The following is a 25,094-nucleotide window of genomic DNA, read 5'->3' as shown; positions in this document are numbered from 1 at the left end:
ATGTCTGATGTTTCTTGGTTCCCATAGTATAATAGGGAATTGACACTTCAATTAAAAAGGTAAAATGAGGACATTTACCATCAGACTATAAAATTCCTCTTCTGGAAGAGAGGAGGGATACTATGGTATTTGAAGATATGTTTTGGAAAAATCATACACAAAATGAAAGGGGCACCATTTCAAGAGCACTAGGACTACATTAACTTAAATGAATTCCAACACTCATAATAAATAAGTGTAGTCTTAACAAAAGCTCCAATAAGCAAAAATTATCTTAACAGGCACATGAACAGTGTAAACACTGTTAATGGGCACAAAGTTTAATAGGGCAGACAATATTTGCTTCTGCATTCACACAATTTTTCAATTACATTTTTAAAAAATGGTGCTGCTTCAGCTATGAATGTTTTACAAAAAATTAATTTTAATAAATATGGCAAATGCCAAAAATCTAGCTAGGTTACCATGCAAGATATTATATAACCAAGACAAACTCAAATTTATAATAAAGGCAACTTGCATTCAAAATGAACTCTACCCTTATATTTTATTAAAAGGGTAAACATCATGAATTAACCCAGCTGCTTACTTGAATTACAAAAGTAACATGATTCAATATGAAAATAAGAAACTGTCTACAAATCTCTGACAGTAATAAATTGCAATATACAATGCATACAGGAGTCATACAGAGCAACAAACTCTCGTACAAAACAAAAATATTTTAATACCTTTAAAATCCAAATTTTTCTTTAAAATCATTCATGAAAAAGATTCTCAAGTCAGAATTAACACCTCAATTAGTCAAGCATCAGGAAGCTACATTACAGCTATTTAACGTACAGAGAGACACCCTTCCAGTCCTTCCTGCTGCCTCAGCCTCGGTATCGTGCAGACTTGCTTCTCTATACTCCACACTCCACCATTTCTTCAGATCATGAAAACTGAATTTGTTGAACACCAGAAATCTAATATTAGAAGAATTAAGGAAAAATTAGTTTAATAATAACATGCATATTATAAACATTCAATGAATAAAAACAATAATAAAAAATAAAAAGCAACAGAAGATGAAAAATGAGTCTACTTCTCTCCCCAAATCTCTACTCTCTACCCAAGGGAGCTACTTTATCAATTTCTTATGTATCTTTCTATAAATCTTCTGTGAAAATATGAACATGTGTGTATATATATTTTTAACCATTAAAAGAATACCAAATAGTTATATATATTTGAGAAAACAGTATTTAACCTTTTTTATTTTATTTATTTTTTGTTATTTTAATCCTCACCTGAGGATATTTTTCTATTTATCTTCAGATAGAGTGGGAGGGAGAGAGCGGGAGGGAAAGGAAGAAAGAGGGAGGGAAAGGGAAAGAGAGAAACATCGACATGAGAGGGACACCTCGACTGGTTGCCTCCCTCACGACCCAGACCAGGGACAAACCGCAACTGAGGTACGTGCCCTTGACCAGAATCAAACCTGGAACTCACTGGTCCATGGGCCGACGCTCTAACTGCTGAGCCAAACCGACCAGAGCTATTTAACCTTTTTTAAATCAGGTTAATAATAATAATAATAATAATAATAATAATAATGTGTTGAAATTAACAACCTATGATCAAAATCAATTAGCTTTTAAAAAGTTAATCAGTTTTAAAAATAATTTAAAATACAAAGAAGGTACTCTACCTGTTGATATGATGTTGTGTAAACCATAACATTTTGTTGTTGGCCATCTGCAGTTATTAAGCCAGCTGGTAACTGGTTAGCTAAAAGACAGAAAAAAGTTAAAGTGAGAAAAGACCTGCATTGACTTTTTTGACCTGAACTGTCTCATTACAGTTCTGCTACTTATCAATGTAATCTTGGGCCAAATGATAAACCCCCAAATTTTCTTTTTTTTTTTAACTTTTTGTTGTTGTTAATCCTCACCTGAAGATATTTTTTCCATTGATTTTAAGGGGGGGGGGGGGCACATCATTTGGTTGCCTCCTGCACACACTGGGACCAGGGCCCGTGGGGATTGAACCTGCAACCCAGTTATGTGCCCTCGACTGGGAATTAAACCCTCAACTCTTCTGTGTACGAGCCAAGACGCTCTATCCACCTAGCCACACTGGCCAGGGCCCATACTTATATATTTTTTTAAAATCTTCCTAAAATGCACATTTCTTTTATAGCATTTTTATTTTCTGAATCTTCATTTCTCTACAGTGTATTTAAGCTAACTACTCATGTGTAGAAATCTGCAGAACTGAGTTTCTGATTCGCAGGTAGACCTACACTATGAGGGTTAGCTGGAAGCAACGTTATATAACTAAGCAGCATGTATTTTACATATGAGAAATATAAAATATATGCGTATAAAGTTTATATGAGAAATAACCACTATAGACCTTTTATTTTACCATACGACAATATGATACTCAATTTAAAAAAAATAAACCAGTTCAATTTTATTTAAATCACAAGATTTTTATATTGCAAACTGCAATTCTCAACATTCCTATCTTGTGTGAATCTTAAACCAAAAAAGCGGGGACTATGGCAATCAGAACTATTGGAGAAAGATTATGTCTGCAGAAGTTAAATTTTACACTTAGCCCGTACTGACTTGAAATATACAGACACTAACTAAGCAACTATTCAAGACAGTCCTATGTCAAAACACTCAGTGCTGATATTCCTAAAGTACCACTACAGACAGTCAGCTGCATAAACGTATCACAACACTGCTTACTAAAGGCCTCCTCTGTTAGTTCTTCACTTAGTCCATCTGCGGTTGTGACTGCTCCACCGATTCCCTTCTCTCCTTTCATTGCCTGGGGAAGGAGAACCAAACAAATAATCATTGCTATTCAGTAAGTTTCTAAATGAGAACATATTCCTAAAATTAGGAGCTTCCATTTTTACAAACACTACACAGAGTATTTATCAACACTTCTGGTTAATTACACATGAAGAGGTCCTTCAAAATGCTAACTTTTTTATAGAAATAGTAATCATCACAAGACAGTCTTAATAATGACCTAGAAAATCTAAAAAATTTGTGGGTAAAATTAAAGAAATTATTCTAATTCCACACTACATCAAAAGGAAAACAGAACTCTACTTACAGATGAAATAGTCTGTAAAATACTATAAGTAATTCAGCTTATGAATCTACTACAAATAATCTAATTTATCAATTATATATACAGCTCTCAGCCAACTGGGCAGTACTGTAACAGCAAGTTTAGGATTTAAATTTTCTTTTTTTTTTTATCCTCACCCGAGGACATTTTTCCATCTTTTGTTCAGGTAGAGTGGGAGGGAGAGAGAGGAACAGAGAGAGAGAGAGAGAAACATCGATGCGAAAGGAACACATCGAGTGGCTGCCTCCCGCACAACCGACCAGGGCCGGGGACAAACTGCAACCGAGGTACGTGCCCCTAGCGGGAACCGAACCCGGGTCTCTCAGGACCACAGGCCGACGCTCTAACCGCTGAGCCAAACCGGCCAGGGCTCTTTTTTTTTTTTTAAACAAACACCTTTATTACATGAACTAAGATAGGGGGGAGGAGGATTTATTTACCTTTCTAGGACTTTATTTTCCTCAGGTAGATGGAGTTTAAAATTTCTAAATCAAAATTACAGTTTGGACAAAAACCTCTATGTTACCAACCACTCTAAGGTTCTATAACGCTGAATATTTGGAAAAATACTGTGAAGAATTTACATATTCTCTTCCTAATCATTCCACACAGATATCCCTAATTTAATGGTATCCTAACACTAAAGATACTAAGAAAATATTTGGAAAGCAATGTGAATCTTACACTCACGTTGTAGTATGGAAATAAATACCCTGATCTGAACTCATTTTCACAAAATTCATAGGCAAGGATAAACTAACTAGGAAGTGTAGAAGAATTCAATCAATAAGAAAGGAATATAGTTATAATTCCCTACTTTTCTTATCTAAAAGGCCCCAAGCTTTGAGGTGCTACCTCTTGCGAATTGATAACAATAACAATAACAATAACTGAGCATTCATTATATGCCAAGTTAAGTGCAGTACATAGACTGTTCTACTTAGTCCTCTCAATAATGCAGGGAGGCAGGTACTATTATTAGTCTCACTTTATGACCAGGAAACCAAGGCCTAAAGTAGTTAAACAATCTGTCCAGGGTCACAGAGTTCACTTGTGGTGAAGCTGGGATTCACCCTCCAGAGTCCACGTTCTTAATCATTACATAAGTATGCTGCCATTATTAATAAACAAAGGAAAAAGGATTTACTATTTAAGTACAGTAACGTGATTACATACATCTGAGAAATGTTACATAATTTGCTATAAAATGAATTTTTAATAATACATTTTAAAAGCTAGTGAATAGTGTACCTTGTTTTCTTAAAGGCATAATGGAAGCTTACCTCTCTGAATTTCTGAAGGTATAATTTTAAAGGTTCTACATAACTGTCAAAGCCTAAGGTAGACATGGCAAAGAGAATATCTTCTCCATTGATTGTCTTCCGTTTCTCCTGATGGCATCTTTCACTGGCCTCAGATGTTATAAAGCTGATGAACTCACTCACACATTCTTGAACACATTCTTTGGCATCTTTTGCAATCTGGAGAGAAAAATCATAGGTAGATTTGCAGGAATATAATCATCATCTGCCTAACAACCTGCAAAAGTAAAAGGCTCATCAGAAGAATACAAACTTCAGTTTACGACTGTTAACCTTTAATCTTTGAAATATATGCTAATAACACAATTTGTGCTATTAAAATTTCAATCCTCAGAATGAGAATTAAAAACTCAAATATAAGCGAGAGAAGCTTTGACAACTATTCACAGAAAACAGATGTAATTAGGTGTGTAGTGGGCTACAGACTTAGGTACCAGCTCTCTGCGCTACCATTTCCATGAATGAGGACACCAGAATTTAAAAAGGTGAACACTGAATTCACATAAGGCTTACAAGGGAGTGAAATAATGACATCTGGTGACTATTTCCTATTGAAGATACCAAGTGTCAGGTATAGGTTTAGAGTTTATTAAAAAGCCTACCTAAAGAAGCACACTTCATAAAAACAATTATTTCTCGTAAGGGCCTGGGGTTTGAAAGTAAAACTCTAATGGACTAAATCATGCAATTCCAAAGCCACTTCTAACAGGAATAACACTCAAAATCCTTGCTGAAACATACTGCCTTTCATCCCCATGCCTATGTGACATCCAGGAGAAAAGTAAACAAGAGTTGCATAAGGCAGTCAAGCAATATAATATGAGAGCTATATATAGAACTTTAGATTGTTTAGTAGTCATGTTAAAAGAAACAGGTAAGTTAATTTTAATTACACTTTATTTAACCCAATAAACCTAAAGTATTCTTTAAACACAAGTTAATTTAAAAATTGAGATATTTTCACCCGGCCAGTATAGCTCAGTAATTGAGCGTCAACCCATGCACCAAGAGGTTACCGGCTCAATTCCTGGTCAAGGCACATGCCCAGGTTGTGGGCCAAATCCCCAGTGGTGGGCATGCGGGAGGCAGCCAACTGATGTTCTCTCTCATCGATGTTTCTCTCTCCTCTCCCTTCCTCTCTCTCTAAATAATAAAAAAAAATTTTTTTAATTGAGATATTTCATTCTTTTTTTCATACAAGTTTTTTTTTTTTTTTATCCTCACCCGAGGACATTTTTCCATTTTTTGTTCTGATAGAGTGTGTGTGGGGGGGGGGGGGGAGAGAAAGAAACATCGACGTGAAAGGGACACATCAAGTGGTTGCCACCCACACGACCCAATCAGGGCCAGGGACAAACTGCAACCGAGGTACATGCCCTTAGCGGGATTCGAACCCTGGTCTCTCTGGACCATAGGCCAACGCTCTAACCACTGAGCCAAACCAGCCAGGGCTCATACAAGTTTTAAAGTCTGGTGTACGTTTACCTGTACAAGCACACCTCAATTCGCTCCATAACATTTCAACTGCTCAACGCCTGCTTGTGGCTGGGGCGGTGCTGCTGGACAGCGCAGGCCTCACCTCCTTCAGCCATAAGCAGCAGTTGTGCTCGCCCCCCTTAAAACAACGAGGACCTCTCAAACGAACTTGTAGGCTGGGTGATGTATTTTAATAATGAATTTATAAAATTTATTACTTTCTTACGTACTTTATAAGCTACAATAAAATGACAGAAAAGTTGATTATGCAATATAAAATATATAAAGTGTGAATTTTATTTAAGACCAAGTGATGAGTACAGTGACAATGAGATTTTAAAGCTGTTCTAACAAAACTACTTAAAAAAATACCAGTTGAATTTAAATGTATGTTATTATCTATAATTTTATAAAAAACAGTTGTTTTTCCCTGGCCAGGTGGTTCAATTTGTCTGGAGCATGGTCCTGTACACCAAAAGGTTTTGTGTTTGATTCCCAGTCAGGGCACAAGCCCAGGCTGTGGGTTCAAATACTGGTCAAGGTGCTTATGGGAGGCAACTAATCAATGTTTCTCTCCCTTCCTCTCTCTCTAAAAATCAACTTAAAAAATATTTTCTCACATAAGATGATGACAAAAAATTTTTTTAGAAAATAGTTGTTGCCCTGGCCGGTTTGGCTCAGCGGTTAGAGCGTCGGCCTGCGGTCCTGAGAGACCCGGGTTCGGTTCCCGCTAAGGGCACGTACCTCAGTTGTTGCAGTTTGTCCCCGGCCCTGGTCGGTTGTGCGGGTGGCAGCCACTCGATGTGTCCCTTTCACATCGATGTTTCCCTCTCTCTCTCTGTTCCTCTCTCTCCCTCCCACTCTACCTGAACAAAAAATGGAAAAATGTCCTCCGGTGAGGATTAAAAAAAAAAAAAAAGAAAATAGTTGTTGCCCTGACTGGCTGCGCTTGGCCCGCAGACCAGAGAGGCCTGGGTTTGGTTCCCGCTAAGGACACGTATCTCAGTTGCGGTTTGTCTCTGGCCCAGGTTGGGGTCATGTGGGTGGCAACCACTCGATGTATCTCTCTCACATTGATGTTTCTCTCTCTCTTCCTCCCTTTCTCCCTCCCGCTCTATCAAGATGGATGCAAAAATATCCTCGGGTGAGGATAAAAAAAATAAAATAAATTTAAAAAATAGTTGTTTATGCCCTGGCTGGTGTTGCTAAGTGCTTAGAGCGTTGATCTGAGGACCAAGGGTTGCCGGTTCAATTCTGACAATGCACCTATTTTTTAAGATTTTTATATTTCATTTGCTTCTAATAGGTGGAGGAGGGGACACATTTTGGGGACATGACAGAACTGAATATGGAACATAGTTCCATAAGTAAGTATTAGAACTGAAAGAAATATTTGATTTGCTGAAAGACTGAAATCAATAGCTAACTGTACTCATAAACTATGTGCTCATGTAGTTTTACATCCTCCCCACCCCCCAAAGAGCCTATTTAAGCTTGTCCTCCCCACGTTACCTTTCCCGTCTGAGGTATGGCGTTTTTCATTATCCTTGCCACATTTGCAATGGGAAGATATATATCCTGTTCTCTGAAACTTTCTTTTGAACCATTTGTGTCTTCGTGATCGTTCATGCTATCCTCAGTATCTAAAGAAATAAAAATAATTTAGTTTAAGGCTTCTCATAAGTTTTACTTCAAGGTAGGGAAGAAAGACTGTCTACAGTGATCTAAGATGACAACCATTCTGCTCATTTCCTAACCCTCTTTAGAGATTAGGATAGTAGTTCTTTTCACCACTCTCTCAGGGCCAGAGCTCAACCTACTCATAATTTCAAACCCACTGTCTAGAACACACTTTGGTCCTCAACTCTGCCTACTCCAATCCCACCTGCTCATTCTCCAAAAAGCTCAAAATCTCTCACAGCGCTTCCAGAAGTGCTCTCTCCTTTCACACACACAAGTGCCTCTCTGCACCTTCTCTGGCACATTGTGAAATTTTCATTTCTGATTCCCTCAATTAGATTTTTCCTACTTGAGACCAGGGGTCAGCTTTGTGTCCTTCCTAGCACTTGGTAGCACCTTCCACGGAGGAGTGCTCATAAAGATGTCACATGACCGAGCTATAAAACTTACAGACCTTGACCTATGATGATGGCTCCTTGAATATTGCTGGATTGAGCGTTTGTATGCTTATCCAAAGCCAAATTTATATAGAAAGGAAAAACTGGACTTGAATATTACTGACTCAATTGGATTATTACTAATATAGTAATAGTGTTTGAACAAGCTATATCAGTGATCATATAAAAAATGAATTTTTAAATTATGTATTTAGATATAACTGAAGCTTTCACAGTACCAATAATATCCTTTTATGATTAAATGCATTATCTTGTAAAGAAACTTCCCATTCTTGCCCTGGCCAGTTTGGCTCAGCGGTTAGAGCGTCGGCCTGCGGTCCGGAGAGACCCGGGTTCGGTTCCCGCTAAGGGCACGTACTTCGGTTGCAAGTTTGTCCCGGGCCCTGGTTGGTCGTGCGGGTGGCAGCCACTCGATGTGTCCCTTCACATCGATGTTTCTCTCTCTCTCTCCCTTCCTCTCTCTCCCTCCCACTCTATCTGTACAAAAAATGGAAAAATGTCCTCAGGTGAGGATAAAAAAAAAAAAAAAAAAAAAAAAAAAAAAAAAAAAAGAAACTTCCCATTCTTTATATGAGTTAAATAGGAAAGGCACTTAAGCTGATTCAATATACATTTTTATGTGTTTAAAATGTTATCAAAATTAACTTGTTTAAGTATGTTTTAGAATGAAGTAATTGTCCTCCTCTAATTGCCTTCTACAAAAATGTATCTTAACGTTATTTTTAATTTATTTATATATTTTTTAATCTTACCTTTATTGTTGAATGCATTACAGATGTCTTTCCTTTTTCACCTACTGACCACCTCCTCCCTGCTCCTGGCCCCCTCCTGCCTTCCCCACACTACTGTCTGCGTCCATTGGCTATGCATATATGCATGTCAGTTCTTTAGTTTATCTTTCCTGCCCCACCTCCCCCTTCTCTCTGAGGTTTGTCAGTCTAACAACCAATTTGTATTTCTTAATCCCTTCCCCTTTTTTACCTATTCCCCCCAACCCCCCTCCCATCTGGCAAGCAACAAAAAGTTCTCTGTATCTATGAGTCTGTTTCTGTTCTGTTTATTTTGTTTGTAGATTCAACTGTTGACAGATATGTATTTATTGCCATTTTACTATTCATATTTTTCATCTTTTTCTTCAAGAAGACCCTTCAACATTTCATATAATACTGATTTGGTGATGAATTCCTTTAGCTTTTTCTTGTCTGGGAAACTTTACATGTCCATTGATTCTAAATGATAGCTTTGCAGGATAGAGTAATCTTGGCTATAGGTTCTTGCTTTTCATCACTTTGAATATCTCTTGCCATTCCTTTCTGGCCTGCAAAGTTTCTTTTGAGAAATCAGCTGACAGTCTTATGGGAGCTCCTTTGTAGGTAATGAACTGCTTTTCCCTTGCTGCTTTTAAGCTTCTCTTTGTCTTTAACCTTTTGCATTTTGATTATGATGTATCTTGGTGTGGGCCTCTTAGGTTCATCTTGTTTGGGACTCTCTGTGCTTCCTGGACGTGTATGTCTGTTTCCTTCACCAAGTTAGGGAAGTTTTCTGTCATTATTTTTTCAAGTAGGTTTTCAATTTCTTGCTCTCTTCTCCTCCTGGCACCCCCATGATGGGAATGTTGGTACACTTGAAGTTGTCCCAGAGGCAGAAAGCTGCCTCTCCAGCTCTTCCAAACAGCTCCAATGCCAAACAACTCAGTTCTTGTTGGTATGTCTCTGGTGCTGTTCAAGCTGCCTCCCCAATGCTGGAGCCTGGAGGGAGTGGTCTGAGTAAGTCCGTGCGCGGGCCCTTTAAGAGGAGCTGCCTGGGATTCCCGTAGCCTCAGCCTCCCTCAGCCTCAGTTCCCCCTGGTTTTTCTAGACAGAGGTTATGGGGATTCTCTTCCTGGCACTGGAACCCTGAGCGGGGCACCTGGTGTGGCACGGGGACCCCTCAGTCCTCAGGGAGGACCTTCCCAGGCGAGGTGTTCTAATTTTTATCCGCCACACGTGGGTGTGGGACCAGCCTGTCTGCCTCCGCCCCTCCTACCAGTCTCGTGTGGCTGCTGCTTTAATTTAGAAGTTGTAGGACTTCCATTCAGCTCAATATCAGGCAGTTCTGAATGATGGTTGTGCTGTAGTTTAGTTGTAATTTTGATGTGTTTGTAGGAAGAGACGATACCGTGTTTACCTACCCGCCATCTTGACTGGAAGCCTGTCTTAACATTTTTAATCTTACAAATCAGAATGCCACAAAGCTAAATTATTTCTGATAGGCCAGCATAGTGCTGCCATTCTAATACCTGCATAGCTCAAACTTAATATTGAATAAAAAACAAAAATCTGTTTATAAGTACTAAAAATAATAGCTAGCAACTCACCCTCTAAAGAACTATTTTATTCACTGTATCAACTGAGTAAAATTTTTCCATATTTAATTCTCAAATAGGAAATCAATAACAACTGTTTAAAGAAACTTTTAAAAGGCATACTTTTACAGAATTCTTTTCTACAGCTTATCACTCTTTGAAGACTATTGCTAATTAAAGTAGCACAGGACACCTTTTTTGACTTTTTAACTGAACAGTGATGCAAGATGGCTAATTTCCCTGTAAAAACAAAAGTAACCTAGAACATATTAATAAGATGTCCACATCCTAACTTGTTTCTACTTGTGCACTTGTTGTAACTGGCTGTCTTACCATCATGAGGCTGTATAACATAATGACTTCCGCCAATGTAGTCTGCAGAAATTCCTAATTGAGAAGCATCTGTTGTAGAACTGTCACCATCCATCTATGAGGAAAAAGTTTTTCAATATTCTTCAGTAAAACTTGTCTAAAAAAACAACAGATTCAGTGCTCATGAAAGGTCATAGGATGGGTCGATTACATTTTTCATAGCTTGAACTTACTAAAAGAAACACATTTCTTTATTTGGAAACCTTATGATAATCTGCCAAGTATCCAAGAGTCCCCTATCCATCCTCCGCAAGTGATAAACTTAAGACCAAAAGGGCAACAAAATAAGGGAATGAATCTAAAACACACACCTCTTCCTTTTCAACTGTATAATCCTCAAGTATAGTATAGGCAACCCTGATTTATACCCTAACTTACCCCTGGATCAACAAGAAAAATCAAAATTAGTAGTTTCCTGAAAATCACCTACATATATGCATCACTTTCAGCGCTCTCCTGCTAAAGCCTAATATTCCCAGAAAACCCTTTTGTTCTTGCTGCAAATTTTCTTTGTGGTCTCACAGAAGTTCCATAATAGACAATGTCTTGGTTCAACCTGTCATTTAGGATAAGAAGCATATGGATTCCTTGCACAATCTGTACCCATGTAACCAAACGTACACCCAACATTGTGAATAAGTCCATCAACCTCTAATTCTAGCCAAAAGTTTGTTTTCTCTTTCCCCTACCCTCAAACTTTTGATTCTCTAAAGAAATGAGAAAAGAAGAGGCCAAGGAGATTGGAGATCTGCATATAAGGATAGGAAAACTTTAACCACAGGCAAGAGTGAGAGTTAAAAAGACTATTTGAAAAGATGCCTGCTTAATTAATTTTGCTCAGAGCTAAAAAAATTTTAAGAGGGAAAATCTGGGGAAAAAAACAGAACCATTAGTTTTAAATTGAATACTTTCCATTTCATCAACATGGCAAATCCTGAAAGTCTACCTGCTCTGCAGATAATACTGAAAAAAGAGAAAGAAAAAAACAAAAACCAAGGGACTGGCTAGTTGTAGGTAAAAAAATTTTTAATGCATTATCTGAATAAACAGTGTCGCAAAATTTAGGTGTAATTTATACATGCTTTCAGGCCAAATCAAGAGACACTTGATCCTAAATGTTCATCAAGGCCCAGGATCCAGCTCACACTTAATGTTATTAATTGCAGTATTTGATTCCTCGTGTAACACGTCTTCTTTTCCATCTGTTGAATTTTTACCTAATACTAAAATACCAGGCTAGTTTCCAAATCTTCAATAACATGGCATTTCTTTGATGCATCTGTTGACTGAGGTATCTAATTTAATTGTAGATACATATACATTTCCATAATTTATATAGTTGTTTTAAGGGGGCAGAGAACAGAATTCACCTACCTTTAATAATTTATGAAAGTATAGGTACCTATTTACTGATTTTTTTTTTTTTTATCCTCACCCGAGGACATTTTTTTCCATTTTTTGTTCAGATAGAGTGGGAGGGAGAGAGAGAAACATCGATGTGAAAGGGACACGTCGAGTGGCTGCCACCCACACAACCCAACCAGGGCCGGGGACAAACTGCAGCCAAGGTACATGCCCTTAGCGGGAACTGAACCCGGGTCTCTCAGGACCACAGGCCAATGCTCTAACTGCTGAGCCAAACCGGCCAGGGCTTTACTGATATTTTTTAAAAAACTGTTTTTATTTATTGATTCATTTTAGAGAGAGAGGAAGGGAGAGAGAGAAACATTGATTTGTTGTTCTACTTGTTTATGCACTCAATGGTTGATTCTTGTATGTGCCCTGACCGGGGATCAAACCTACAACCCTGATGTATCAGGATGATGCTCTAACCAACTGAGCTACCCAGCCAGGGCCTCTCAGAATTGATAAACAGTCAGTGAGCTCTGACTCTGATTTTCCTACTGATCTCTGAAAACAAGCATCCCTACTGGTTAAATGTATTTCTATATAAAATGGAAATAACATCACCTTCCCCATCTTAAACAGCTAAATAAATGAATGTGGAACATTACCCAAATATAAAATGCTACATCGATCCTAAAATGCAAACAAGCTACTAGGGGAGTAATCTTGATTTTGTTGTTAATCCTCACCCCAGGATATTTTTCCATTGACTTTTAGACAGAACTGAAGGGAGGGAGTGGGGAGAGGGAAGAAAACATGGATGTGAGAGATGCATCCATTGGTTGCCTCCTGCACGACCCTGTCTGGGGCCAGAGATTGAACCTGCAACCCAGGCATGTGCCCTTGACCGGGAGTCAAACCCGATGAGGACCGACCCTCTAACCACTTAGCCAAACTGGTCAGGGCAGGGAGTGTAATCTTTAACAGATAAATATGATGATGGATTTTATAAACCATAAAAAAGATCTCAATTAAAATAGCTGTGAATTGACTGTGAATTTACAATACCCTAGGGGAGATCGAGGTGCAGGAGACAGGACCAGTGGTTGTTTCAGAACATACAACTGAAAATAAATCTTTTTAATGGGAAAGAAAACAACAACAGTAACAAATTCTTTCTAAAATGAATGTCCACAGGATACCATGAGTCTTTTTAAATTAGCTGATCTGCAGGACCCTGTTCAAATAACCAGGATCTGGGAGATTAATTTATACATATAACAAAAAATATTAAAGGCAAAAAGTTTAAATCTCATTATCTTGTCATGCACTGGAATGAGCAGCAAGAGCATCATTTGGATTAACAGAATTAGCCTCGAAAACTCAGTCTTCTAAAGAATACTTCTGACTGTATTTCAGAGTTGTCAGAATTAAAGAACAGAAACCTGCTAAGGACAGTATTTGGCACATACTCAGGAGACATCAGATATCACCCTCCTGCCTTTGAAGATAAGCCACCCCATCACCTACTTAGCTGTTTGTGTCTTTGGTTCCACAAGTTTTAGCTTTCCTGTCATTTCACCACAGCCTCTGTCTTCCTCCCTCTAGCTTTCCACCATAACAACCTGTGCCCCACACTTTAAACCTTGTTCCCCCATCCTCCTGAATCTTTTGGGTTTACTCCATTCTGCAAGCCAAACATTAGTGTTCCCTTCTCTCCATCCCCAAGACACTTAGTATCTTCCAATCAATAAATTAGCCTCATCTTTGATGCTTAAAATATGCTACCCATATATAGGGAATGACGGGAAAAACTTGTTACATATATCCCAAAGGTTTTTTTCTAGGTCTAAAACATCCTATAAAAATTTACAAAATAGATTATGGATTGTAGGTAAGCCAGTCAACAAACAGTTACCAAATAAACACTTAGTACTTAACAGGTCCGTGCTATGTGCTGGTGGTGAAGCAGTCAACAGCACAGACAAGCCTCTGCCCTCATCTTGCAGAGAAGACAATTGCTACATAAACTGGGGGCAAGGGGAAGGGGTGGCAAGCATAGCCTATCAGTACTTTCAAGAACAGGTACTGAATTGGATCACCTGGTTTGAATTCCCTTCCACTTACTGGTCATGAGACCTTGAGCAAGTAGAATGAGAATAGAACTTACCATGTAAAGACAGCGTCGTACAATAGTACTCAGTAAATGTTATATATAGCTATTAAATAATTAATTGTTAGTGCTAAGGAAAACAAAGATGTTTTGTTATATGCTTTGGGAGTTTATTTCGAAAGGGACCTCACTAGTCTTGAGGAGTTAGGGAAGGCTGTCTTAGGAAATAATATTTAAACTGAGACTAAAAGATGAACAGAAATCAGTCAGGCAAGGAAAGATGAGAAAAGAATGTTCCAGCAAGAGGAAGTAGGGAAACACAGTCCTGGTGGATTAGTACGAGCTAAGTAGGGGCTAGATCAAGCAGTGCCTGTGGACACGAGCAAATCCAAGAAGAGTGCCCTGGCTGGTTTGGCTCAGCAGTTAGAGCATCGGCCTGCGGTCCCGAGAGACCCGGGTTCGGTTCCCACTAAGGGCATGTACCTCTGTTGCAGTCTGTCCCCGGCCCTGGATGGTCGTGCGGGTGGCAGCCACTTGATGTGTCCATCGATGTTTCTCTCCCTCTCTCTCCCTCCCACTCTACCTGAACAAAAAACAGAAAAATGTCCTTGGGTGAGAATTAAAAAAAAAAAAATCCAAGAAGAGTTTTAGCAAAGAGGCAAATCAGATTTCTTTTTTAAAAGATCACTCTGGCTACAGTCCAGTGCAAAAATGAACTGAAGGGGGAGCGAGAAGGGGGCAGACCAGTAAGAACCACAATGCTGCAGTCAGGGCAGGAATTCAGGCAAGATGATGGTCATGCCAAGTATCTGCAGATGGAGAGAGACTGAAGAGATTTTAGCAGTAGGTTACAGCAGCAGACATGGTAACTGGCTGAACCAGAGCTGGAGGAAGAGCCAACGGTAAAGCTGGATTCTTACAGCCGGGGAGACAGATGGCCACCACTGAGAGAATGGAAAGGAAGAGCGTGAGTGCTGGGCAGTGACAAGAGCCTGGCTGACGTTGGTGACCATGACTACAGTGGGACCAGTATGTCTACTGTGACACTTACAGGCCCGGAACAAGAACAGAGAAGCTAAAGTACTCAGTCTCGTGCAGACAGCAAAAAGGGAACAGCATGTAGGAAAATGAAGAGAACGGGTAAAATGATGAATCGCTAGGTTTAAGGGAACTGGTAATTATGAACAAAGAGTAATTAAATCTCATTAAATTAATTTAGTAACTATTCTAATTATTTAGTTGAAAACAGTGTTCTCTAAAATATGTGAAATTAATGGTCAGCTGGCTAAGCTAATAAATTTTTATTCTAATTTTTTCATTTAAACTATACTAATAATTTGTTGTAAACAGTGCTCTCTTTAATAAGTTTAACATTTATTGAACACTTTCTAAATATCTCAGGCAAAGTTCACAACCCTGTGAAGGGGACCCAGTACATGGGACTAAAATCCAGAGTGTCAGATGCCAGTACTTTACAGTATTTGTTCCTGATAGTTTTTCCAGTAGTCCTTATGCTAAATCTTTAATTTGCCCCTTCTAAATTCGAAGTCTACTGACTGCATATTGAAAACATTTAAAGTTGCTTCTCAAACAAGGACAATATTGTGAAATGGTGAGAAATGCACCTGGTTTCGGATACATCTTACCAGGAGGCAGTGATGGAACACTGGCTCTTACAACAGACCCTGAGTTTGAAGCTGGGCCACCCACTTACTAGCTGTATGTCTTTATGTACCAACCTCTTTGTGCTTCAGTCTCCCTATTTTTAAAATGGGGTTGCTATGAAAAGTGAAGTTATTGTGCCTTTTTTTTTTTTTTTTTTTTAGCACTTAGCAAAGAGCATGATACGTAGTAAAAACTCAACAAATGAAACCTTGTATGATTATTGTCCCTTCAAATACAGTTCTCATTATTCTTTCCAGGCATAAAGAATGGATCCCCAACTTAACCTACCTACTCTATCTTAAGAGCTGATAAAAATCTTAGTGCTAGAATGTGCCTTACTCGGGGATCAGTGGATGCAGTTCTTTTATTTGAGCAGTGAGGCAATCGCTGCTTAAGGAAATTGTGACATGCCTGATGTCACAGATCCAGTAGCAGATCCAGTACTAAGCACCCAGACAGGCCAAGTGGCATCTCTTCATTGGATTATCCTGTGAAATCCCCAGTTGGACCATGCAGATCTACTCTCCATTCCCTAAACATAAATAAGTTACTCATCTTCATTCTTTTGTATCCAAATCCCATTCATTCTTCAAGGCTCTTGTGGAGGCCTACAGGTTCCCTCCATGACATCTCCACTACCCAGGCTTACCACACCTCTCATCTGTGCACTCCTACTATTCTTACAACCAGCACTTGCCATTCCGCACATAATAACTGTCCTCGAAGTATTCAATTCGACTAAAGCCCTACCAGATAAACAGCCTCTGAAGAGCTGGGACAAGCTTTTTATCCTGTAGCTTTTACAACACTTAGGGGCCCACTGAAAACACTACGTGCCAAGTCACTAAAAGGAAGGAAGCATCGAGAATAAGTATAAGTACTGTCTGTCTAGACTTGAAAGGCATTCATCCTATCAGGAAATCTCCAATATAAAATCAGTTATAATTTGTTTCCAGCTAATTACTGTGCAATCGAATTAACAACCAAAAAGGTAAAACATACTTACTGTCATGAAATACTGTCAGAATTGTGTTTTCAGTGGTGTTCAAGAACACCTGTCTAAATCGGTATCTAATCTTTGCCCAATTTCAACCTAGAAGATAAACATGTATTAGTAGTAAAAATGTATAGCCTACAAGCTTTCTTCTTTGTAAAATTTTAAAAGGCACATATAATTTTACCTACTATTCTTATTCAATGGAGTGCATGGTGTAAAATGGTGCAAAAAGCAGGCACCCAATAAATGTATGTTAAATTGGAAGATTTATTTTGGAGAATTCAAATTTAAAAAGTTGATTCTATTTTGGAGTTGGGGGGTGGGGATTGCTTTTCCAACATAACCCTGAATTTAGTCATGCTCACCATAAATATTCATCACAACATGCCAAATTATATAATATGCAAGAGACCAAAAATTATACATCTAAACTACTTAAAATATTAACCCCCAAGACACAATATTGACTTAATTTGGGGGGGATGGTTTTCTTAATGTTTTAGAATGCGATTCAGAGGTCCAAAAGCTCAATGGGGGAGACAAATTTATCTCAGAATATAATGCTTTTAAATTAAATATCTCAGATTATACTGAAAGAAGATACATGCGGCCCAGAGAACACACACAGAACAACAACACAATCAATTAAGACCTCTATTTATAATTCTAAAGCACTATCATTCTGGACTAAAATTGCATCTGAATAGCTCTTCATTCTCACTGTAAATAGCTCAATAAATTGGTATCAATAACTAATGTTACAATCTTCATTCTCATTTGTTCTTTTCCTGTTATCAAGTGAAACAATAAAGGAGGGGTGTCAAAACAAAAACACCCTTTTAGTGTTCATTTTAAGGGAATAAAAAATAATCATAAGCATTCCAGCATGAAATCCAGTAAACAGAAAAAAACTGTAGCCACTGAACTGAATTTTTAAAAAGCCATTACAAGGGTAGAGGCAGCAAAGACAAGCTGACATTTTCCTGCTATAATTGTAAAAGCAATTTTTAATTTCTTTTCAAATACTGTCCTCTTTCTCCCCCAAATTGCCCAGAAAATCCCTTCCTGTAGCTAGAAGTATTTTTTTAAGGATGTCTTTGGGGGAAAAAAATCCTCACAACACTTAAAATTTAAGAGCCGTATATATATTTGTATATTGTGCTTGGGGGTGGGGGTGGGTCTACACCTCACCACAGTCACTCACCCAAATAGTTGAGTATTTAGATTCAGTATATTAAAGAAAAACGCTATCACCTCATATGGTATATATTTTCTTAAAGGCAGGTTATGATATATGTGAAAGCTCAAGGGAATGCATACATCTGTTTAATGTTTGAAAAAATGCAAATCTGTATCCAAGAAAAGCAGCAGACCCTTCCTCCACCCTCCCTTCCTCTGCATCAACAACCAGAGTTTTGCATCAATAATAGTCCTTACATTAAGCTACAAGAGCAGTGCGGAAAAGGAGTAACTGAACTGCCTTTTAAGGAACGCTGGTTAAACTTTACTTTATTTTTAAAAAACCCTATTAATGCCAATTATATTGACTGGTTTACCTCATCACTTTCTGTTGATCAGTTTGCATACTGAGGGCCCAACCACCCGTCTTTGGTGGCACGACCTACGGGACTGTGAAGTCCAAGAGGGTTAGTGGGATGCTGCCTTTTTTAAGGTCGTATACTACCTAGGCTTGTTTAAATTATCTTGTAGTACTTTGGGGGAGATTACGACTTGTGGGTGCTCAGTAATTCTTTGTTCTCGGAGACGACTGCTCCTAAGGCCTGACACATCCTCCCCGCCTCCCACCCAAGATTAAACCTCAGTCCAATCCAAGAGGCTTCCTTCCCACCTTCGGGGCAAGCCCAGAGACCGCAAGCCGCCAGAAGGCAGCATTCTTGACGTGCAAGCCGGACTGCGGGGGCACCACATCCATGGCTCCTTCCCGGGACCGCGCTTCCTCCCCACGAAGGTGCGCGGGCCGACCCTGGCCCCACAGCCCGGCCGATCTGTCAGTCCCGCCAGCGCGGGGCGGACGCTCCTGGCGCGCATCCCCCCGACTCGCCCGGCCCAGGGCCCGCGCCCGCGCCCAACGCCTGCCGCCCGCCCGCCGCGCGGTGCCCCAGGCGCCCGGGCAGACAAAGCGGCCCGGCCCCGCACGGCCCCGCGGGCGGAAGAGGGGCGCTCCCGGGGACCCCCGCGCGGCTGCCAGGCCGAAGGGGCAGGGTCGGGGCCGGGGGTCCGAACCGCGTCCCCCCGCCCCCTGGCTGGCTCTCCGCACAAAATGGAGCCGGCCGGGGCGCCGCCGACAGGGGGCCCGACGGTGCCCCGTGCCCCTTCCTCGGCCTCCGGCCCGGAGCTCAGCAGCGGCGAGCGGGAGGCGGCCTGGCCCGCGTCCCGCCGCTCCTCGGCTCGGCGCACAAAGAGCCGCGCCGCGGCCCCGCGCCCGCTCCCCGACCGGGCCCGCAGCGGGAGCGGCCTCGCAGGCGCCGAACCGGCCCCGGCCGGGCGGGAGGCGGGCGGGAGGGAGGCGAGTGCCCCCGGCCGCAGCGGCGTTGGCGGCGGGGACGGCGCCGGGAGGAGACGGACATTTCATTCGAGCTAAAGTGGAGTCGGTTTAGGAGCGATCATTGGCCGAAGCGAGACACAAACCTCCAATGCAGCCCTGGTTGGCTCCCGTCTCCAATCGGCTGTTTGGTTGGACAGAAAATGGCTGCGAAGGAACCAGTCCCAGCGCGGAGCTCCGCTTCCAGCACTCGGCCTCCCCTCCCTCCGCCGCGGGCCGCTTCCCTCGGCCCGACACCCTCCCTCCGCTCCTCCCGCGCGCCCGCCCTCCTTGGCTCCGCCCCGGCCCCGCCGCGTGCGCGGAGTCGCCACCCCTGCGCGGGCTTGCGGAGCGGGTGCGGGCCGCGGGGCGTGGGTCTGGGAGGCCCGCGGTCTATTTGCGGAGCCGGGGCTTCCAGGGGCCAGGATCCGGCTCGCTGCTAAGGTCTCTGCGGGCTTTCTTCCCACGGTGTTTCCCCGGGCCTCTGCGAAGCGTGATTTCTCAGATCTCTCTCTCTCCAGCCCCCACCTCCTCCCACGTGGAAGTGTCTCACCTGCCTGAGTGCAGCCGGCCTGCGCCTCGATTCTTAAAAAGGGGAAACCAAGGGCAGAAGCTGCCGGCCAGGGCGACACCTGAGCCACCGGGTGCATTTGAATGGCAGTTATCTCCTGGACCGCCTTCAGCACCTCGTGTTTTCCTTGTGTCCCTCCCTGTTAACTTTGCCAAGTGCACAACACTCCCTCTGATTTGGTCACTAGCTTCGGTGTTCGCATTTCAGATTTAATCCAAAGACGATGCCTAGCCTGCCTTCGCCCCCACTTAAAATGTTGCGTCCACACCCTCCCCCAACTCCACCCATAGTAGTTGCAATCTGACATGTGGGTTTTCCCAACCAGATGACATTTAGGCTGCCAGAATGCATGGCCCGTGCTTTCCTCGGTGCAGCCAAGCTCTCCCGCTGTCTTTCCCCGACTGCAGTCTGGGTCGGACTTCCCTGGGCTGCAACCATCACGATGGGCGCGGAGCCAATAGCCACTCACTGCAAAGGGGGGCAGGATTTCTGCAAAGGGAGCCGGGAATTGCCTTTCCTTTACTCCCACTAAACAAGTGGCATAGTGCCACATTAAACTTTCCAGCTTTAATCATTTAGAAATATATAGCCATGTTTTATTTATAGAGCCCCTTTGTTTCTCCGCATATTTTAACATTTCCGGAGCAAATAAAGAAGCAAAGACAAATGAAAGTCTCCAAATTACTCCAAGAGCAATGTGGAGCAATGCCACTGTGGAAACAGACAACCTGATTTGAATTCCAGCTCCTCTTGGAAGAATGTGACTCTGGCCATATAACTTTACCTCTTTGTGATAGTTTCCTCACCTCCATAATGGGGGTAATACTAGCGACTTCTTAGCTTGTTTGGAATTAACATAAATATGCATAGAAAGCCCTGAGATTTTTGGCTCATTATTTCAAGATCTTTATGTGATATGAATTTTAATCTCCAAACTTTTTAAAATAGCTGTTTACTGAAAAGAAAGAGAGTAAGTAAAATTGTTCTGCGTTTCATTTCTCCCTTTCTCTAAGATTACCCATAAAGTAGAGTTTCTGGAGTGAAATGATGTACTCAAAGGCAGGAAATACAAAAACAAAGTAGTAGAATCAGAAGTATGACTAATCCACACACTGGATGATGAACCAAAAGATGCAAAGATGACTGTTTTCTCTGAGTTAATGTATTATTTCAGTACCGTTGATCTAATGTACATGCTTAATTCAGATTCAACAAAAAGGTTATTCAGCTTCTACTGTTTACCAGGCACTATGCTAGGAACCCTAGGGCTAAAAAGTGAATAAAGCACTCTCCTTCCCCTGAGAGCTATCCAGGGCACCTAATCCACACCCTCTCTGCAGTTGAATCCCAGGTCTTCCTGCCTTGACACCTGTCCTTTTCTACCTGTATTCAGAAAGCCCCCAATAAATGTTAACCATTTTCCATGATCACTTGGGGAAAGAGAGATGTGGATCACAATTTAGCCTTGGGAAAGACATAGCTAATCTAGACCTTGCATTAAAGTCAGAGGACAAAGGACAGGTGACTGTATGGTGTATGCACACCACAGCTGCCCCTTAGTTTATACCATTATTTATGAGTCATAATTTAGCAAACAATGAAACAATCTCTGGCACAATGAAGACTTCTCAGTTGGGTTTTACTTTATTACTTTAGTGAGGCCTCATAGAATTCCCATGATGACGGTGTCTATTACAGTATTGTCTCCATTGGACTCTCGCCCCTCTTCGCAATCCATTCTATGCATCAAAGGCCTGGAGGCATCTGGCTCCTGCTTCCCTTCTCCCCTGCCCCTAACCTCACCACCTTCTAGACATACACACACCAGCCTCTTGCCTTAAGGTCTTACCTGGCTTCTTTTCATCTTCGAGGCCTCACCTCTTCAAAAAGGCTTTCTCTGACTCCTGAAGCAGCCCCACCCAGTTACTCTCTGTACGTCATCCAGTCATTTCATCCTATGTGAAGGCAAATATTATGTTCACGCCAACACACTAACCCTTAACTGGATTATCTTGTTTGTTTTGTTGGCATAGATATATCCCAAGTGGGAACAGTTCTGATTACCCCCACCACTACCACCATGGTTCAAAACACATCTCTCACCTCCTAATGTGTCTCTCTGCTTCGGCCCTGGCCTACACAGCAACCAGAGTGATCCTTCCAAGTTGAACAAAGGGAAAAAACTAATTGTCCTTTGGTCATAGTACAGGTAACCCCCAAATTCTATTCTATTTATTTATTTATTTATTTATTTTATTTATTTTTTTATCCTCACCCAAGGACACTTTTGCATCTATCTTCAGAAAGAGGGGGAGGAAGAGAGAGAGAGAAACATCGATGTGAGAGAGACACATGGACTGGTTGCCACCCACACGACCCCAGTCAGGACCCGGGACAAACTGCAACCTAGGTACGTGCCCTTAGCGGGAATCGAACCTGGGACTCTCTGGTCCACAGGCTGACGCTCTAACCGCTGAGCCAAACTGGCCAGTGCCAGATTCTATTTTAATCAATCAGTGACAAACTCCCAGTGACAGTCCTTGCTTTGGAAAGTTAGTGAATCAGCAATCGCCACACTCTAATAATCCTGCTGCTTCCTAAAGTTCAACTCAACTCGAAACAGTTCAGCTTCTGAAAGTGCTAATCTCTAAACTCCATGCTTCCCAAAACACTAAGACCACAGATTTGTTTGTTCAGAGATACTCTGCCTTACAATGCTGCTTAGCAAGAAATGTATTTGGCACTTTTTTTTTAAAATCCTCACCCGAGGATATTTTTCCGTTTATTTTCAGACAGAGTGTGAGGGGTAGAGAGAGAGAGAGAGAGAGACATCGAAGTGAGAGAGACACATCGACTGTTTGCTTCCTGCACGACCCTGACCAGGGCCAGAAACTGAACCACAACAGAGGTACGTGCCCTTGACTGGAATTGAACCTGTGACTCTTTGATCCGCAGGCCAATGCTTTAACCACTGAGCCAAACTGGCCAGAGCTGGGCACTTTTTGTTTCTTTCAGATATGAATGGTGGCTTCTTCACTGGACAAAGCCCTATGGCATCTATGATCTGTCCCCTTTCTACTCCCCATCTAACTTAATCTCTTCCTAGTTTCTCCTTTCCTCACTCTACTCTTTGTCCTTATTTCAGGCAGGAACACTTCTGCCTCAGTGCCTTTGCATTGGTGGTTCCATCTGCCTAGTACATGCTTCCCTCAGATATCCACATAGCTCACTTCACCTACTTCTATTTCTTAATGAGGCAACTCTGATCACTTATCTAAAAATAGTAATTTCAGCCCCTACCCCACTCTCCTTTAATTGCTTAATTTAATTTATTTATTTAACTAATTTTTATTGTTGAATGTATTACAGATGTCCCCTCTTTTCTTCCCCCAATGACCCCTCCTTCCCAATCCCGCCCCCCTCCTGCCTTCCCCACACTATTGTCAGTGTCCATTGGTTATGCATATATGCATAGAAGTTCTTTGGTTTATCTTCTCCCACCCTCCCTCCCCACTTCCCTTTGAGGTTCATCAGTCTAACAACCAATTTGTAATTCTTAATCCCTTCATTTTTTTCACCCATCCCCCCAACCCCTCCCATCTAGCAAGCAACAAAAAGTTCTCTGTATCTATGAGTCTGTTTCTGTTCTGCTTGTTCATTTTGTTTGTAGATTCAATTTTGATATGTATTAATTGCCATTTTATTGTTCATATTTTTGTTCTTCTCCTTCAAGAAGACCCTTCAACAATTCATATAATAATGGTTTGGTGGTGATGAACTCCTTTAGCTTTTTCTTGTCTGGGAAACTCTTTTATATCCATCGATTCTAAATGATAGCTTTGCAGGATAGAGTAATCTTGGTTGTAGGTTCTTGCTTTTCATCACTTTGAATATTTCTTGCCACTTCTTTCTGGCCTGCAAAGTTTCTTTTGAGAAATCAGCTGACAGTCTTATGGGAGCTCCTTTGTAGGTAACAAACTGCTTTTCTCCTGATGCTTTTAAGCTTCTCTTTTTGTCTTTAACCTTTTGCATTTTGATTATGATGTATCTTGGTGTGGGCCTCCTAGGTTCATCTTGTTTGGGACTCTCTGTGCTTCCTGGACTGTATGTCTGTTTCCTTCACCAAGGTAGGGAAATTTTCTGTCATTATTTTTTCAAATAGATTTTCAATTTCTTGCTCGCTCTCTTCTCCTTCTGGCACCCCTATGATGCAAATGTCAGTGTGCTTAAAGTTGTCCCAGAGGCTCCTTACACTATCCTCAATTTTTTAAAATTCTTTTTTCTTTTTGCTGTTCTGATTGGGTGTTTTTTGCTTCTTATATTCCAAATCAATGGTTAGCTTCTTGGCTTTACCTACTCTACTATTGATTTCCTGGAAATTATTCTTTATTTCAGTTAGTGCATCCTTCATTTCTGACTGGTCCTTTTTTATGTTGTTGATGTTCTCACTAAGTTCTCTAGAGTGCTCCTTAAGTTCCTTGAAGGTCTCACTAAGTTCCTTGAGGATCCTTATAACCAGTGTTTTGAACTCTGCATCTAATTGATTGCTTATCTCCATTTTATTTAGTTCTTTTCCTGGACTTTTGTTCTTTTCTTTCATTCGGGACATGTTTCTTTGTCTCTTCATTTTGGCTGTTTTCCTGTGTTTGTTTCTATGTATTAAGTAGAGTTGCTATGTCTCCTAAGTGGCCTATTATTGTAGGTGTCCTTTAGGGTCCAGTGGCACAGCCTCCCTGATCACCCCAGCTGTGCCCTTGAGGTGTACCCCTAGTGTGGACTGTCCACCTTCTGTTGTAACTGAGTCTTGATTGATGTTAGCACATCAATGGGAGGGATTTACTCAGGCTGATTAGCTACAAGGACTGGCTATGCCCACTGACCACTGGCCTCTGACTACCTTGGAGGATCAGCTATATAGGGGCCTACCACACAGAGCAAGACGGACTTCAGCAGGATTCTGGTACCCACTGAGTCCATTCACTGAGTGTGTCACCTGTGGAGGTGATTGGGTGGTGGTGCTTGGATGTGGTCTGAGCTGTTTACTGGGTGTGCTGGCTCTGGGGAAAGGC

The 25,094-nt window shown here is 41.3% G+C and overlaps 1 protein-coding gene across 5 annotated transcripts; it reads right to left on the bottom strand.

Annotated features, from left to right (window-relative positions):
* Positions 1 to 404: 404 nt before the first annotated feature.
* On the bottom strand, positions 405 to 19,672 carry NFYB (nuclear transcription factor Y subunit beta). Of its 5 annotated transcripts, none has more exons than XM_036252649.1 (8): positions 19,562 to 19,672; positions 16,922 to 17,008; positions 10,752 to 10,845; positions 7,449 to 7,579; positions 4,422 to 4,619; positions 2,745 to 2,826; positions 1,694 to 1,773; positions 405 to 968 (listed from the first exon to the last, which is right to left on the bottom strand). In XM_036252649.1, exons 2-8 carry the CDS (start codon positions 16,925 to 16,927, stop codon positions 936 to 938), a joined length of 624 nt encoding a protein of 207 aa, XP_036108542.1. In that variant the 5' UTR covers positions 16,928 to 17,008; positions 19,562 to 19,672; the 3' UTR covers positions 405 to 935. The 5 variants fall into 5 exon arrangements, with proteins under 5 accessions (XP_036108542.1, XP_036108547.1, XP_036108545.1 ...); XM_036252654.1 differs by having other exon boundaries at positions 566 to 968; positions 10,752 to 10,887; XM_036252652.1 differs by lacking the exon at positions 19,562 to 19,672 and adding an exon at positions 18,469 to 18,670 and having other exon boundaries at positions 566 to 968; positions 10,752 to 10,887.
* Between the last annotated feature and the right edge of the window lie 5,422 nt (positions 19,673 to 25,094).

Source organism: Molossus molossus, unplaced genomic scaffold, assembly GCF_014108415.1.
Source record: "Molossus molossus isolate mMolMol1 unplaced genomic scaffold, mMolMol1.p scaffold_m16_p_10, whole genome shotgun sequence".
NCBI classification, from domain to species: Eukaryota; Metazoa; Chordata; class Mammalia; order Chiroptera; family Molossidae; genus Molossus; species Molossus molossus.
Note: the sequence above shows the minus strand (reverse complement) of the source record. Positions and strands in the feature narration are given on the sequence as shown.

What these genes read in the sequence shown, in the direction of transcription:
- NFYB (XM_036252649.1), bottom strand. An exon ending in ACTAACAGAGGAGGCCTTTA is followed by an intron (nt 1,774 to 2,744) that starts GTAAGCAGTGTT and finishes TCTGTCTTTTAG; the next exon opens with CTAACCAGTTACCAGCTGGC. An exon ending in ACACAACATCATATCAACAG is followed by an intron (nt 969 to 1,693) that starts GTAGAGTACCTT and finishes TTCTAATATTAG; the next exon opens with ATTTCTGGTGTTCAACAAAT.